Source organism: Muscardinus avellanarius (genome assembly GCF_963383645.1).
Source record: "Muscardinus avellanarius genome assembly, chromosome: 19".
Classification (NCBI taxonomy): Eukaryota; Metazoa; Chordata; class Mammalia; order Rodentia; family Gliridae; genus Muscardinus; species Muscardinus avellanarius.
In genome coordinates this window covers 37,813,676-37,832,056 of record NC_137805.1, presented here as the reverse complement: position 1 = coordinate 37,832,056, position 18,381 = coordinate 37,813,676, and the positions used below count along the sequence as shown (strand labels likewise).

The following is an 18,381-nucleotide window of genomic DNA, read 5'->3' as shown; positions in this document are numbered from 1 at the left end:
TTATATAAAATTTTTAAATAAAAATGAGTTTAAATTGTATTTGGGAGTCTGAGAAAGGAGGATCGTAGGCTTGAAACCAGCCTCAGCAGCTTAGTGAGACCCTGCCAAATAAAATATAGAATAGGTCTGGGATACAGCCCAGAGGGGACACACACACACACACACACTCTCTCTCCAATTTATTTTCTGGTACTTACTTAAGAATGGAGATTAAGCACTAGTCTAAAGAATCAATGTGTTAAAAAAAAAAAAAAAGTTATAAAGCAAACATTCTGGTTGTAGTCTATGCCCAGGTCAAAAAGAGAAGTATCCTATGTGTGCCTTCTCCTACATGCCCCTGGGTCCCCAGCATAACTGCATTTGCAGAGTTCTCAATTTACCTGATTTTCTTTATAGTTTTATTATCCACGTATGTATCTGTAAACAATACACTTTACCTCTTTTTTATTTTTAGCCTTTTATCAATGGAATCCTACTGTAAAAACTGAAAGAGAAAAATCAACTTTGACCATCAAAACAGGTTTTTTTCCCTTTCTTTCTTTTTTTTTTCCTGTGGGTCTGGGGATGGAATCCAGGGGCATTCAACCTCCCAGCTATACCTCCTGCCCTTCCTCCTTCCCTTCCTTCCTTCCTCCTTTCCTTCCTTCCTTTCGTGGTACTGGGGTTCCTGGAAACCCTTCTACCTCTGGGCTACACTCCCAGACTTATTTTTATACTTTTTATTGGGAAACAGGGTCTCTTAAGCCAGCGCGGCTGGCTTTGAACCTGTGCAATCCTCCTGTCTCCGCCTCCCAAGCGCGGGGATTACAAGCGTGCACCACCACGCCCGGCCCTTATTCTTTATTTTGAAACCGGGTCTCACTGAGTTGCAGAGGGGCTCACTAAGTAGCTGAGGCTGTCTGCGAACCGTCATCCTCCGGTCTCACCCGCCCAGATGCACCACCATGCATCTTGGCAAAACAGGTTTTTATTCTTTTTTTTGAAGGTCTGGGGATGGAACCCAGGGACATTCGACCTCCGAGCTATATCCCCTACCCTATTTTTTATTCTTTATTTTGAAACCGGGTCTCACTGAGTTGCAGAGGGCCTCACTAAGTAGTTGAGGCTGTCCAAGAACCGCGATCCTCCTGTCTCAGCCTCCCGAATGCTGGGATTATAAGTGTTTGCCACCATGCCCGGCTTATTATTTTATCTTAATAAAAGGAAAAAAAATTCCAAAATACACATCAAAGTTGGAGAGAAACTAGAAAATCAGGATCTTTTTTTTCCTAAACAGAGATTGTGCATAAGCATGATCATGTGTGTATAAACACTCAGTGTATACAGATACACACAGATATAAACTAAATCTGCCTGCCAAACACACTTCCATAATGACCATCTGTTCTTAACTGCTTGGAATTTTCTGAAATTATCGTTCATTTTAATCCATTTACTTGTATGTCAGGGATTTCTATAATTAAAAAATTTTCTTTTTAGGAAAAATTCCCAAAACTTGCAAACCTATTCATCTCAAACCTCAACTAGCCACTTCACTTACTTCTATGGAGAAAGCCCTAAGGAGGAATCTAGCCAGAAGCAAATCACTTTTCAAAACAGCAGGTATTTCCTGAGGGCCATGGAGGGTTCAAAGGTGACTCTGAGCTTAGTACCCAGTATCAAGGGGCTCACACTCTCCCAGGAGACACACAAATGTCTTGGGGTAAATGAGACATGGTGTGACAATAACTACCAGTCCAATGAGAGTTCAGAAAGAGACTAGCTTGGATTTCAAAGAATAGGCGAGGTTTTAGTTGGACCCTTAAGAATGCCAGCTAATTAAAGAAGAAAGCAAAGACAAAGGCAAGATAAAATGAAGCCAAAGGGTGAAAGGGTGACCGTGTAAGAAGATCACATCTGGAACACGAAGTAACCTATCTTTTTAGAATAAAAATGTTATATAGAATGAGGAAGAGAATTACATGGGGGTATTGGGTAGTGTGGCCACATTTAAATAAACAAACAAAAAAAACAAGGTTTGATCAGCAGTTAAAAAGTAATCATCTCAAATTCTTGGGCAAAAGACAGAAATACCAGTAATTCCTCTGTTATTATGGTAAAATTAGTCTGGTATCAGATTAGGGAGGACAGAGACTTGTACCAAGGAATTAAAAAACAGCATGCAGCAGTAATTTGAACACTGGCCTCAGCACAGAGGGTGGCAGCAGAAGCAATCTGAAAAGAAATAGAGTATGGGGACTAGTTGTGCCCAATCAAGAAACAGGAAGGTAAAACACCATCCAGCTTGGCCGGGTGGGCAGGAGCTTCACTGAGGCAACGGCCTGGAGCCACACAAGCTGGTACAGAGATCCTGGAATGTCAAATGGCAGCAAGGAGCCTAGGAAAGGGAGGTCTGTCTACAAGCTCAAGATCCTGCTTGGAGTAAGAGGTAGACAAACATCGAAATGAGAAAGGTGTGCCCATATAGGCACAAGCAGAAAACAAGAACCTGGGGAAAAAGAAAAGTATTCTCCTTGTCTTTCTAATCTAGGTGTTAAAAAAAAATATCTGTTTACAAATTAGTTTATATAGTTATTTATTCATTAAATACATATGTAACTACAGCTAAGTGCAAGTCTTTATGTTAGCTATTACCTAACAATATAACCTATGCTAAATGAACACTAAAATAAATAAATAAAAAGTGATATGTTTTGCAAAAGTTTACAATCTAATTAAGAAATGAAACAAGAATGATACTCAATGGGAGGGTTAGATAAGAGAATTACAGGTTCGAAGCCAGCCTCAGCAACTTAGTAAGATCCTGTTTCCAAATAAAAAATAAAAAGGGATGGGAAATGAGCTCAGATGTAGATGCCTCTGGGTTCAATCCCCAACATCACACACACACACACACACACACACACACACACACACACACACACACACGAGTGATAAAACAGCATGGGAGAACTGAAATCAGAATAGTCACAACTACGAATGAATGGTTCAAGGGTTCCAGCTAACTCTTGACTTTGGGAATAAATACAACAGTAATAACATTACAAAAGAGAAACTAGAAGTACTATTAGGGGTTTGGATACAGAATGTCCCCTGAGAAAGACATGTACTGATGCTCAGAGTTGATGCCATGAGGACTGTAATCTCATCCCACTGTAAGGATGTGTCAGTGTCAGGTGGTAACCTGGGCAGGTGGGTGTGGCTGGTGGAGGTGGGTCCCTTGGGTATGGCCTTCAGGACTTGACTGTGTCTGAATCCCCTTATCTGGGCTCTCTTGCTTCTGGTCTCTGCGAGTTGAGAACAGAGTCCTTGTGCTGCTCTCCCTCTGCTTCCTGCCGCTAAGCCTGAGCTCTGCCACTGTAACCCGGCCTGAGAAGGACTGAACCCAACATCTCCAGAACGGTTAGCAAATAAATATTCCTTCCTCTAAGTTGTGTGGTCAGTTGCTCTGGATTACAGCAGTAAGAACGCTGACAGAAACAGGATTTATCTAAATGGGAAAGATACAAACCCTACTCTAAAGAAGCTTTTGTTTAGAGGAAACACAGAAGAGTTGGCAGGTCTTCAAAGATAAGGAAAGGACAACAAAGGGTTTAAGCCTATCAGAGTACTGTGGAGTGCAGAGACCCTGTAACTCCAGGCCACAGCCTGGGGTTGCACCTGCATCATTAGGCTTCTGTCCACTCAAGTGGGACTGTTTCTTGCACTTCATTAGATATAATTATTCAGTTACTTCATTAGATATAATTATCAATTCCTACTACAGTCCTTTTCTCTTCAGATTGCTTCTGATATTTGTTTCCTCTTGGTTTCTGCTGCCACACTCTGTACTGAAGCTAATGTTCAAATCACTGCAGCATAGTTTTGTAGTTCTCTGATTCTCAAAACGGGAACAACTGAGCTCATCTGCCATATATGTTTTTACCAACTCACCACCAGGTAACCAATGTTGAAGGTATAATCAATCTATGGCTGAAATAGCAGCCAGTAGTCACAAAACTAGGCTGAGCATACAGCTGAAACAGAGAGACCTGCAGAGAGGTGGCAGCAGGTCCTTTCTGGTGGGACTCTATTGCCTTATCTGCCCCAGCTGAAGAGAGAAAGCAGGCAGACACCACCCAAGGGCCCGGGGAGAAGGACGTTAAGAAAAAGCCTCATCTTCCTCAATGATTTTCTGTGCCGCTGGAAGCCCTGAAGATTGCCCAAAATCTTAGATGAAATCCATAGCTTTGCATTAACCTAAAAAATATGTTCAAATTTCTCCAAGAAGCCCTTTATGTTAAACATCTTCTCATAGGCCATCTGGCTCACCCTGCATGATAGGCCAACGCCTTAGGCCCAGAGGGCAGATTCCCATTACTGTCTCTCTGAATACCAAAGCACAAACCATATGTTAAGCCTCTTTCTTGTGCCAGGTGTGGTGCACACTTGTAATCCCTGCACTTGGGAGGCGGAGACAGGAGGATCACGCAGGTTCAAAGCCAGCCATGCTGGCTTAAAAGACCCTGTTTCCAAATAAAATGTAAAATAGGTCTGGGGGTATAGCCTGGAGGTAGAAGGGTTTCCAGGAACCCCAGCACCACCAAAATAACAATAATAATTAATAATAATAATAATAATAATAATAATAATAAATTTGGTAAAATTTGAGGAGAAATGAATATTTATATTCTATTTCGTGTTTCTCCATATGTAAACTATATTTGCCATACCTTAGGGGAAAAAAAGGAGCCTCAATAATTTCCTGAATTATCTGTGAGATCAACTACTGCTTCCCTTCAAGTATCAGAGGAGAAGTCATAAAGACATCTGAAAAATGGCTAATGACTTAGGCTAACTTGCTACTAAGAGAAAATAAAATCCCTTAGAGTGTTTTAACTACCAAATCAACCATAAAATCCCAAGGAAGGAAATCCCATTACAAAGCAACACAATCCTATCAAGCCATGGACATTTTGCAAGACCTATTTTTAACTACTTATTTGAAAATTACTGCAATGATAACACATCAAACTATCATTCCTAGGCCGGGCGTGGTGGCGCACACTTGTAATCCCCGCACTTGGGAGGCAGAGACAGGAGGATGGCGCAGGTTCGAAGCCAGCTGCACGCGCTGGCTTAGGAGACCCTGTTTCCAAATAAAAAATGTAAAAAAAGTAGGTCTGGGAGTGTAGCCCGGAGGTAGAAGGGCTTCCAGGAACCCCAGTACCACCACCAAAAAAAAAAAAAAACCCTATCATTCCTAGTAAGTATTGTAGTCATGAAATGGAAACCCCTTGGCAGAGACATTAAATCAGTTCTTCATGCTCGTCACTGATTAAATGCTGCTATACATCTCTAACCTGGATCATTCTGCACCTCGGTTTCTTGATTATTGAAACAGGGACAATGGCCCCTTGCGCCTTGCTCCTTCCCATACAAAACCAGAATGAAAGGATATGTGAAATTACATGGAAATGCTCTAAGTTGGAGGCAAGGTGCTTGAAGAAGATACAGTTTTACCAGCTTCTGAAAGACACAGTAGTCTCCAGGAGGACAGGCATCGATGCTGCTGCCGATCTGTATGCCGAGTGAACTGCCAAATCAGCAACACTGACTCCGAAACAAGATAGCCTGTGTCCCGGAACACTGCTGCCACGATGCCTCTTCTACCCGCACAGCCCGCTGCTTCTTTTCTCTGGCGTTTCTTCTCTGCAAACTCCTCCTTTTCACCATTTAGCCCTTTCCTTCTCATGCCTCTGTACCAAGTCCACGTGCTACTGTCCTCACCTGCACAACACTGCTGTCACTGGAGAATGCTCAAATGCAAAGGTGGCCATTCTGTTCTCTGCTTCACCCCACAGATGCACATACTGTAGCTGACATCCATGGTCCTGCCAAGTTTGACTCTTCCTACCTTTCAGCCCTAATGACCCACCACTCCTCAAATCACACCTATCATCTAGCAGTCTTCCATGCATAACCTGCGGTACCATTCAGGTTCATGGTGGAAACGTCCCTCCTACGTCCTTGTCCTCCTGAACCCCTGCCCACTCTCCGTCAGCGTGGGTCCCGTATCTAACACATACTTCTAGGACTGGACTTGTCACAGCATCAGAGCTATGTGTCTTTCCTCCTAAACTAAGCTCTGTAGAGGCAGAATCTGTACTGGATATTCATCCCTGTACCCCAGGACCCGGTCTTCTAGCAGACTCTACACATTTGTTTAATAAAAATTCTAACTGTAATTACTAGTTAATTTGATTTCATTCTCTGAACAAGTATTTACCACCTATAAAACTTAAATTTTAATGAAAAAGACAAAGAAAACAAAATCAGAGATCAGACACATTCAAACACAATTACAAATTGTGGGTAAGTGCCACAAAGGAAATAAAAAAAAGGAGGTAAAACAGAGAATCCCTGGGAGGAGAGGCAGGGATCTACTCTAGATAAAAGAAGCAGGGAAGACCTGTCTAAGGAGACAGCATTTCAGGTGGAACTCAGGTGACCCAGCCATGTAAGTGTGGGTGGAAAGAGCATCCCAAGCGTGAGGACAGCACGGGCAGAGGCCTCGAGATGGGGAAGGACTGCTGTTTGTCAAAAGGTGGCTGGCCTCAGCTGGGCGTGGTGGCGCAGGCTTGTAATCCCCGTGCTTGGGAGGCGGAGACAGGAGGATCGCGGAGACAGGAGGATCGCGGAGACAGGAGGATCGCGCAGGTTCAAAGCCAGCCTCGCTAGCTTAAGAGACCCTGTTTCCAAATAAAAAGTATAAAATAGGTCTGGGAGTGTAGCCCGGAGGTAGAAGGGCTTCCAGGAACCCAGTACCACCAAAAAAAAAAGGTGGCTGGCCTCGCGGATGAGAGGAAGTAGCTGCGGCTCTGATGAGATACGGAATGAGAGAGAAAAGGTCCTGCTTGGCACAGCAAGGAGTCTGCATTTTCTTCTAGGAGCAACAGGGAGTCATCTGAAAGCTACTAGCAGTAGTTAAATGACCTAACTTATGCTTTAGCCAAGAGCCACAAAACAACTCGACCGACGTAGGCCATGATGACAGTTCAGCCAAGGTCAGTACCCTCCCGCAAAGGCCATACCTCTGCCTGCCAAGCCAGCGTAGAAGCCGAGAGAGCAGATGTCCGGCCAGCTCCAAGAACTGCGATGGTCTCCCCATCATCATCCACCACTTTGAAGTCCAGGTCCTCATTGTATTTTCTGCGTTTCACTTGTCGTCCTGAGCGTCGTTTCTACAGGACAAACATACCCATCAGAACAGCTCTGTAAGTCAAAGGCAAAAGCTGTTCCAGGAACACCCTAGTCTACACTTACTAACACTCCAAGCAGAGGTTTCTCACCTTACAAAAGGACTAAATTCACTCAAGTGGAACGTAGCTGAGTGGCAGAGAGAAGAAAAGCCCATCTCCAAACTGCCACAACACACTGAAAGGGTGTCGTCTCGGAGTCTAGGGACATGGGTTTTAATCATCAACAAGGACGCTTTTCCTTCTTTCTGGAACCGCCTTCTATTCCCATAAAACAGGGATGGGAGGTGAACTCCACCATCTCTGAGGTCCACTCTAGCATTAGTGGGAAGCCCAGATTTTACAACAATGTCAATGGTTTTATTTATTTTTGCTGGAACTCACTTCACTTATCACATTACCAAAAATATACTAAGAAAAACCAATTAATACCAATTTTATTAGCACTTATTTAAAAAAATCTCAACATACTTTTGTAATACATGAAGGCATCTTAAGTGTGACAAATAGTGAGCTGCCATTTGAGGACTCATCCCTGCTTAAGCAGCTTGGACCTATCAGAGGCGACGTGGAGCAACAAAGCAGTGCGGTGACTCTCCTGGAAGAGGAGCACACAGTCCACCTCTACAGACTCATCACACCCAGGCGGCAGAGCCACTGCAGGGAACGAGTCACCAGCCAGCACACTGTCAAACACTCAGACCTTCAAAAACAAGCAAAACCTCAGCTCCCTTTCCTCTGAAAGACACGTCCTGACCTCTCTGCACGTTCCCATTACCTCTGCACTATGTTGCCTCTGTGATGCTTAGTTCCATGTAAAGAATTCCACAAAAAACCCACCCCATGCCCATATCAGCTCGCCATCTATCAACATTTAGCTCCCTGCCAATCCCCATCAGTGTGATGTGCTTGCTCCCTTGACAATCCGGAATCTTCACTGTCCCCAGCCCCAGGCCACAGGTAGAGGGGTTTCTGCTCTGACACCAGACACTCCTACTTACAAATACCAGGATGTTATAAGCTGACTCCTTCCTACCGGGAACCTGAAGGGAGTCCAGATGACCCTGGAAGGTACAGCAGATTGATCTTACTCTAAATGGTCTCTTTGTAGCAACATGGTTCAGGTAAACTGCTGCTGTGGCTATCAGAGGAAACAGCACTTTCAAATACTATAACATCCAAGAGGAGTTGCCTCAACTCAGGGGCACAATTTGGCATAGTTTTAAAAGTTGAATTAGATGGGTAACTCTGTTTCCATGTTTGGCCAAACCTCCATTACTATTTCATAATGAGCACTTGACTTTTCTGCATCTGGAATTATGAAAAGGTCCTTGTGCAGACTGACTTAGCACTCTGAGCACAAAAAGCACTGCCTACAGGCCCCTGAGCCTTGCCTGGCCGGGATCACCACCTCATATTCCACACCAACTCGCTCTGCAGCCTTTCCAAAAAGGAAGCAAACACCACTTAACAACCGGGAAGTTATCAGTGTATGGATCTGGCTAAGGAAAAAGTCTGTTCACCTGCTCACCCACCAAGACAGTACATGCTCAGCCCAGGCATGTGTGTCCCAGAGGCAAGCACAGAGGAGCACGGGATCGGTGCCAGCAAGAGCCCGTCCAGTAGCCGTAATATCCTGCAGGCTCCTGGTCACAGCTATACCTGGCTGTCTGTAGACTCAGTGGACTCCTCGGGACTCCGCAGGGATGAGTTCAGCAGGCCCTGATCCAGCTCTAAACTCTCCACTGTAGTTTCACTTTTCCTTTTTCCTTTCTTCTTTCTCTCCACTGGGGTTGGTCCTTGCTCCTTGCTACAAGGAGAAATTCAGAATTAAAACTGTTGGGCAGTTTTAAAAACTTAAGATTTCTCATATGATCAAAGTAATGAAATCACACCCTATAATTCAAGAGGATTATAATAATATAATCCTCTTGGATGATATAATGGCTAATCTGTAAGATTCTTCCCAGAAATGTACAGAAATATTGGAAGAAATGCCTACATAAATTGATGCAGGACTCACTTTACCACACAGGTATAATAACTACTATGGTTACAATTAATGTGATAAAAATAACGTGAACATCTCTAAAAATTTCAAATTAATATCTTCACTAGGAAGTTTGCTTCACAGATATTAAAAATCAAATTACAATGTTACATAGGAACAGACACCTCCCTATTAGTCACCCTCTTCTACTGAGCCTGGTCTATGTATGAGGCCCAGAGGGAGCACCAGGAACTCAAAAATGAAGATGATACTGTCTTACGCCTGAGGAATGTACAGTTATGAAAATCTTACAGTCTCCATCTAAAGCCACAGCCCAATGCAATACACGAGTTCTTCCTCAGAGATGTGGAGATGGGCAAAGTCCATTCTGCAAGGCCCTGTCAAGATGGAAACAACTCTTTTTTTTTTTTTTTTGGTGGTACTGGGGTTCCTGGAAGCCCTTCTACATCCGGGCTACACTCCCAGACCTATTTTATATTTTTGAAACAGGGTCTCCTAAGCCAGCATGGCTGGCTTCGAACCTGCGCGATCCTCCTGTCTCAGCCTCCCAAGCACGGGGATTACAAGCATGCCCTACCACGCCCGGCGAAACAAAGCCTTCCTTGACCATTGCAGGTGGTAAAATCTCTTTGCAATACTCCCAAACACTTCAACTGTGCTTTGCTTAAGGTACACAAACTTCACTAAAGTTCATCATTAACATAATGATACCAGGCTCAGACTCATATAACTACATACAGTGCCTGGATCCTCTGAAGCTGCTTCAATAAACATTTGCTGAATGAATGAATACTTTATACTTCTCTGATATCTCCTAACAGACTCTAAGTTCCTAGACAGAAGTACCTGATTAAGTCCTCTGAGTAATTCTATGCTTTATACATAGTAAGTACTCCATTAACATTTAAGTAAGCTTAAATTTTTTTGTGTGTGTGTGGTACTGGGGATGGAACCCAGAGGCATTTTACCTCTGAGGTACACCCTCAGCCCGATTTGTTTCTTCTTTATTTTTTGTGGTACTGAGGTTCCTGGAAACCATTCTACCTCCAGGCTACACTCCCAGACCTATTTTATACTTTTTTTTTTTTTTTTTTTTTGGAAATGAACCTGCGAAATCCTCCTGTCTCCACCTCCCAAGCGCAGGAATTACAAGTATGCGCCACCACACCTGGCCTTTTCTTCTTTATTTTGAAACAAGGTCTCACTAAGTTGCAAAAGGCCTCACTAAGTAGCTGAGGCTTTCCATGAACTGCAATCCTCCTGTCTCAGCCTCCCAAGTGCTGGGATTACAAGAGTCTGCCACCATGCCCAGCCCTGCTTAACAAATTGTTAAGCAATGGATAGATGGCTGTGTTAATAGATGGCTTAAATTACTTATGGTTGAAGCAAATTGGGACAACTTATATATAAGCAGAGATATACATAGAATTTTGATAGGCATTAGAAAGAAATCATAGTAATTAATAATGATAACTGGAGCTAATACTTGCATAACATTCACTACATGCAAGCACAGTTCTAAGTCCTTTAACATTAATTATTTCCCTTATGCTTCATGATACCACTACAAGGCAGAAGAATCTTACTTTTCATTTTATTGTGAGAAATCCCAGCACAGTGAGGTTACGTTAGATTACAGAGGAACAAGCCAGGAAGTGGTGGAGACAGGCCCTGGACCCAGGTCTGTATCACCATGGCGTTCTGGGCAGTGGAGCAGAGTCACACACCTTTAGTAAAAGGCAGCTGTGAGACTGGATGACAGGGCAGGTGCACAGAAGCACTCCATGTCAGGACTGGAAGGGAAACTGAAGAGCGTACGAGGCCCAGAGAGCTTCGACTCCAGCCTCTGGGGAAAGGGCCAGGACGGCAAGTCCAGGCGAGAGACACTAAGACCTACCTAGATGCAACCAATGAGGGCCCAAGGGCGAGACACTTCAAAGGGCCCAGGGGGAGTGGACAGAATGTGGAGGACCAGGAACGAGTTAACACCACTGGTACCCCACCAGGAGAGTTAGCAGCAGACTGTGTGGGAAGAGAGGACACCGGGTGGCCTTATTTAGAGAGAGGTCCAGCATGCACACCATGTACTGACTGATGAACCAGTCTGCTTCTCTCTAACAAACGGCCAGTCCTTCACCCATCACACACCCCCAACCAGGCCAGTGCAAGCTTGGCCCATCCTTAACACCATAGGCCGAGGACTGCTCTGTCTACCTACCAGGAAGCTGGCAATGAAATTTTCTGGTCCAACCCGAGGAAGTGAAATGTGAGGGATCCTAATATTTTAGAGAATTAGCAGATTTTAAAGAAGGAACTTGTACCCTCAACTAGGAGGGGAAAAAAGGCAAAAATTTCAATTTTTTATTAGCACAGAGAGATTAAGGTGAAACAGTTTAAAATGATCTTAAATGTTCACAGAAATACTTTTGTCATGTCACTTGTTATTAAGAAAGTGTATAGCAATTATATTCTACAAAGTTTTATGTATTACAAATCTCACTGAACTCGGTCATTCTCAGGAGGGAGTTATAGTGAGTAATTCTCATATTCCAGAGAAGAAAATGAGATTTAAAACCAGCAGCAGAGCAGAGGTTGACCTGGGTCACCCGAGTCACAGGGAATTATTGCCTTTTAACATCACATAATGTTTTCTGACTCTTAAAATCTGAGCTTCCCTTTTGGTAAGTATAAAAAGCTCAAATCTAGCCGGGTGTGGTGGCTCACGCTTGTAATCCCCGCGCTTGGGAGGCAGAGACAGGAGGATCGCACAGGTTCGAAGCCAGCCGCGTGCGCTGGCTTAGGAGACCCTGTTTCCAATAAAAATGTAAAAATAGGTCTGGGAATGTAGCCCGGAGGTAGAAGGGCTTCTAAGAACCCCAGTACCACCACCACCACCAAAAAAAAAAAAAAAAAAAAAAAAAAGCTCAAATCTAGGGAGGCAGAGACAGAAGGATCCTGGTTCACAGTCAGCCTCAATGACTTCGTGAGGCACTTTGAAACTTAGTGAGACCCTGTTTCAAAATAATGAATAAAAAATCAGGCTGGAGGTGTAGCTAGGAGGTGGAATGTCCCTGGGTTCAATTCCCCAACACACACACACACACACACACACACACACACACACACACACACACCCCAAATCTTCTTTAATGTTATTTGAATTTCAAAATAAGAACTAAAAAGTCAGGCATGTAGGCTTGTAATCCTAGTACGTGCGTGGGAAGCTGAGACAGGAGGATCTCAGGTTTGTGGCCAGCCTCATCTTGGTGAGGCACTCTATAACTTACTGAGATCTTGTTTCAAAATAAAAAATAAAATAGGGCTGGGGGTGTAGCTCAAAGGTAGAATGCACCTAGATTCAATCTCTAGTACCACACACACACACCAAAAAAAAAAAAAAAAAAAGCTACATAAATGTCTAAACATAAGTGACTGAGTAAATCAGGATATATATATATGTACCATGCAGCTATGAAAATGATTAAGAATTCCATAAATTGATAGGGTAGATATATTAAGTTAAAAAAAAAGCCAAGTGCAAAAGGCTATCCTTCTGTGTGAGAATAAAGGGAAAATAAGAAAACATGTACATAAGTATTGATATTAAAAAAGAAAAGCAGAAGGGTAAGTCAACAAAACAAAAAATCCATAATATTTAGTTACAATGGATGGGGGAGGGATGGGGTTATAGGGATAAAGGAGACTCAGAGCACACCTTTTTACAAAGATTTGACTTTTGAAGTTATGCTAAGGTTCTACATATTAAAAAAATTCAGAATTAAAGATGAAAATAAGCCCAAACAAACAAGTCAAGTGTTTGAAATGAATAGCTTAGCCACACCCCATGGAGGGAAAACGTCAATCCCATCAATTTATAAACACGGTATTTGGCCAGGTATCCTCGGCTTTTGGGAAAGGAGTAGAAGAGCAAACAAACCCTACATGCTTTCTCCTTGTGGAGGTTGTCTGGGTGAAGCAATCCTGAGGTTATTTTATATGTGGTATAGGATTAAGCAAACAAGTGAATGTGTTGATGCTGGGCACTGGGGTTTTCACTGAGGAAGATAAATTCATTTCTATAATAAGCATATGTAGGAACATAAAAATACAAGTGCATATAAGTCATGCATAAATATTTGTGAATTTTTTTACGTCTTGGTATTTATGTTAATAGATGTGTACTTACATCTTCATGTACATGGTTGTGTATTTTCCTCCTAGTTCTGACATCCCAAAGAGCAGAAGAACAAAATGACCCATTAAACAGTGTGTACACCTAGCACTTGGCTTTCGGTTTCTCCACAGAGACAGCTGATACCAAGCTAAAATAGGGAAGACAGAGCTGAGCCTGAAACATCTGGCTTTGTCAAAAAGACAAAGCTTGAAAAAGTGAAGGTGGGAGCCAGGTATTGTGGCACATGCTTGTAATCCCAGTACTTGGGAAGCTGAGACAGGAGGACCGCAGATTTGAGGCCAGCCTCAGCAACTTAGTGAGACTCTGCTTCAAAATAAAAAATAAAAAATAGGCCTGGGGGTGCCACCACTCTGATAGGGGGCTAATATCCAGAATATACAAAGAGCTCAAAAGACTCTTCACTAGCAAAACAAACAACCCAATCAAGAAATGGGCAAATGAACTGAATAGTCACTTCACAAAAGAAGAGATACAAAGGGCAAAGAGATACATGAAAAGATGTTCTACATCACTGGCCATCAGGGAGATGCAAATCAAAACTACACTGAGATTCCCTCTAACCCCAGTCAGAGTAGCAAGCATAAAGAAATCAAATAACAACAAATGCTGGTGAGGATGTGGGGAAAGAGGAACTCTTTTACATTGATAGTGGGAGTGCAAACTAGTTCAGCCACTATGGAGATCTGTGTGGAGATTCCTAAGAAAGCTGGGAATAGATCCACCATATGATCCAGCTCTACCACTCCTGGGTATTTTTCCAAAGGGGTTGAAGGCAGAGAACTACAGCAACATATGCATACCTATGTTCATAGCAGCACAATTCGTAATAGCCAAAATATGGAACCAACCCAGGCCTCCATCAACTGATGAATGGATTGCAAAACTCTGGGAAATACACACAATGGAATTCTACTCAGCCATAAAGAAGAAAAAAATCCTATCATTTGCAAGAAGATGGAAAGTCCTGGAGAGCATTATGTTAAGTGAGATCAGCCAAGCACAGAAGAAGGTACATATGTTTCCTCTAATATGCCCAAACTAGGGAACATAGAAGATACTTGGTGGGACTCCAGATAATGGAGGGGAAATACTAGCAAAGTTTGAATGGAAAGATAGGAGAGGAGGAAGGCTGAACTTGATTAATGTGGGTCTACATCCGAATATGTGTAAAATTATGAATATGGCATAGTTACCCTGGACAATCATTGGTGGGAGGAGTGAATGGAAAATGGGGGCGGGGGGGGAGAGGGCATCAAGTATAGTTTAAATGTATACCATTTATGTTCAATAAAAAAATTTGTAAAAAAATAATAAAAAAAAATATAAAAAGGAGAAAAAAAATAGGGCTGGGGTGTTGCCCCTGGGTTCAATCTCCAGTACTGAAAAAAATAAAAATGTATAAATAAATGTGAAGGTGGAATGTCAGGATGACAGTGGAGGTACCCGAAGAGCTCTTGATGTCCAGTACTGGGACCACTTGAGTGCCAAAGTAATGGAGAACAGTGAAGATTTATCAATGAGGACAGCTAGATATAGTGAACAAATAAGGGAGAAGGGAACGAGTGCTTTACTACAGCATCCAAATAGTAAATGAAGAGGAAGAGGGCAAGTTAGAAAATCATTTTGTAACCACCATAGAAAAGATGGGTCTAGTCTAAGGTCACCAAGACATGCTAAATCTAGGAAGAACACCTTAAAGAGGAGGAGCAGGATATATGCACATCCGTAAAGTATCTTCCTGTACCTTACAACAGGTGAGAATAGTACTGCCTTACTTTTAGCAAAGCCATGATGGGGTATTTAGGGACAAAAAGGCATCATGTGTGAAACTTATTCTCAAATGGTTCAGGAAAAAAACATACATAACAGGTACATTAGCAGGTTTAGTTAAGGACCGTATATATATACAGGTATTATCAAAGTAAGTTATTTTATACAAACATATAAACACATAAATATAAACATTAAAAAATAACTTTGACATATTCCACTGCTGAAGTGGATACTGTTTGTTCCCCATCTTTTTTTCTGATACCCAAAACTGATTCCCAGCCTTCAGGAGTAGTCATAGCTCAGGCTAAACTAGTTTTATTATTTTTAAATAACCATAGTGATTAGTCTAGAGATGGACAGATGACCTAATGAGGCCAACCTGAGGCCAATTTTTTATTACCGATACAGGGAATAAAAAGAGTAACAGGTGAGAATAGTACTCCCAAAAATTGATTTTGGGCAGGAGTGGGTAAAAAAACTGAATTCTTTTCCTTGGCCATGAAGTTGTGTAGCTGTAAACCCACAATCCCTGCCTTGAGATGAAAGCCTCTGAGAAGAACAGAGCTGAGAGAGGTGCAGAGAGTTGGTGAAAAAGAGCGTGGTAGAATTCTCAACTAAACTTCCTGATTCTGTTCCTTTAGCCACTGGACCCTCTGAGTAATATTTTTAACTTAAAAGTTGGGTTTATGTTTCTTGTAACCAAGAGAATTCTGAGTAATACAAAGGCCTAGTACTCTTACCACTAGAGGCTAAATCAAAGCAACTTAACTTTTAAAATCCTCTCTTTTCTATCTTTCAGAGTTAGAACAAACTAACTTGCAGGGGACGGACACACACACACACACACACACACACACACACACGACTTTTGAGGCTTGTTATGGTCAGCTAGAGAATGTCCCCTGAAGAGCTCAAGGGTGACATAGCTAAGTCTCGAGGGCTGTGACCTCATCAGTAGATAAATCCTCTGTAACCTGGGCAGAAACCTAGGCCAGGAGGCTGTGGCGCAGGGATCATGCTCAGGTCGACTGCCCTTGCTGGCTCGCTCTTTTCCTCTGGCCTCCATGACGTGAGGCTGAGCCCTGCGCTCTCTTCCTCTGGCCTCCATGATGTGAGGACGGAGCCCTGCACTCTCTTGCCTCTAGCCTCCCTCCATGACATGAGGCTGAGCCCTGCGCTCTCTTCCTCTGGCCTCCATGATGTGAGGCTTAGCCCTTCAACTCTCTTCCTCTGGCCTCCATGACGCAAGGCTGAGCCCTGTGCTCTCTTCCTCTCTCTGCCTCCTGCCACCATGCCTTCTGCCTCACATGGATAGAACCTGGATCTCTAAGAAACTGGGAGCAAATAAATTTCCTTCCTCTAAGTTGTGTGGTCAGTTACATTGGGTTACAGCAAAAGAATGATGACTGAGTCAAAGCTCAAAGTACCTGTCTTTAGTAAAGACAAAATCAATCTTAATTTTACTTTGTACCCATATTCTGGGTATTGAAAAATCTTACCTACCAAAATGCATTGTGTCCAAATGAGTCATCTTCCCATTTTAAAGTAAATACCTTATAAATTGTGCATTAGAACCTTAACCAGAAAAGTTACCACCACAGCCACTGGATATAGCTCCCAATCCCAGTCACTGCCTCCTTGAAGAGGCTGAGGGTCGGGCCAGGAGCCCCGGGTCCACTTCAGCAGCATCTCCTCAAGAGGCTTCCAGTCCTGCCCATCCTCAGGCTTGACCCTCCTCCCAGGAGTAGAGTGCCGCAGACAAGGTTATCACCCTGAAAAGGCTCATAGCACACTTAACTCACCTTTTACATAATGCCCAGATTAGCTGAGTCTATGTGCAGAGAACACAGTTGGAAAAGATTTTTAAAATAGTGATTAAAAGAAAAAAACCACAAATTTTTTATGCAAATGCAGTTCACTGTACACAAAACAGAACCAAATCTACCCTGGCCCTCAGGACCTTTAATTGCATCATCAGCACCTCAAAACAAGATCATACAGTTGCTGACATTATCCTAGTTAAAAAATGGAAAAAAAAATCAAGTACATCTAGGATGAAAAAGCAGTTTTATCTGACTTAAAATTAAAAGTAATAAAAGCAAATGATAATAAAAATTCAGAGGGCATAGAAGGGTTTCAATGAAAAGTACAAACAATCCCACAGGCACCAAATCCCACTTTCCAGGGAGAATTACTTTTGACCCACACCTCCCTATATCCAAACATGTTTGTGTCTCTAGTTCATTATTTTCCAACATTAAACAGTGATGCTGACACCCTGAGAGGAAAGCTGATGAATTTAGATCTTAACTATGTGCCCTATTCCTACCACTACTCAAGTTTTAAAATTCTGTTAGTTAAGGCAATCATGTTTTAAGTGTTCATTCACTCTTTGTTTTCTTTTTTCTTTGGGGGGCAGAGTACTGGGTATTGAACACAGGAACATTTTACCTGAGGGCTATATCCCCTGCACCTTACACTTTTTATTTTGAAACAGGGTCTAAGTTGCTGAACCTGTGACCTTCCTGTCTCAGCCTCCCAAGTACTGGGATTATAGTGTGCACTACCATGCTTGTCATTAATTCTATTCCTTTTTTCATAGCTCATTCTTGCTTTGCAGACAAGTACCAGTTTGAACCTAAGGATGCTAACTTAAGTCCAGACAGGTTCTTGATACAGGTGGGTGGCAGGGCTCGCTCTCCTCTGCTGCTGAGTGAGTCTTTTTCTCCACAAGCCTTGCCCTTGAATGGGAGGCCTTGTCTGGGGCTTTGGAGACATGGGCAGGGAAAGGAAGACAGTGAGGATCCCCCATGCTCCTTTCTCGTGGTGCCAGTCCCTACCTGGGGTTTCAGTCCCTTCCCCAGGGCAAGCTGCTCAATATCCTTAGAGTAACTGCCCGACCCGCCTGGAGCCGACAGACCCTGCAGTCACGTTGCACAGCGCCTCAACTGGGCACCTCCACTCTGCCCAACTCCGGTCACTCCTCAGAGCTGCCGGGTCCACGTTAGGAGCTGCCTGTACCACTGTGCAGACAGCTCCTGTGTGCTGTGCCGGGACCCCCCTCCACAGCACGACCCGCAGTATCTGCACCAGCCCTCCTCATTCGGAAATGGGCTAACATCTCCCACCTTTGAAGAATTCATTCCCTTTTGTTTGTTGTCATT

General features: G+C 43.0%; 1 protein-coding gene across 1 annotated transcript in view; it reads right to left on the bottom strand.

Annotated features, from left to right (window-relative positions):
- The window catches only part of CHD6 (chromodomain helicase DNA binding protein 6), a gene marked incomplete at both ends in the record, with an annotated part of 132,868 nt that overhangs the window by 98,973 nt on the left and 15,514 nt on the right, over positions 1-18,381 (bottom strand). The window contains 2 exons of the mRNA XM_080716506.1: positions 7,074-7,223; positions 8,901-9,048. Of these exons, the coding sequence (XP_080572632.1) occupies positions 7,074-7,223; positions 8,901-9,048 (298 nt within the window). The remainder of the gene's footprint in view (positions 1-7,073; positions 7,224-8,900; positions 9,049-18,381) is intronic.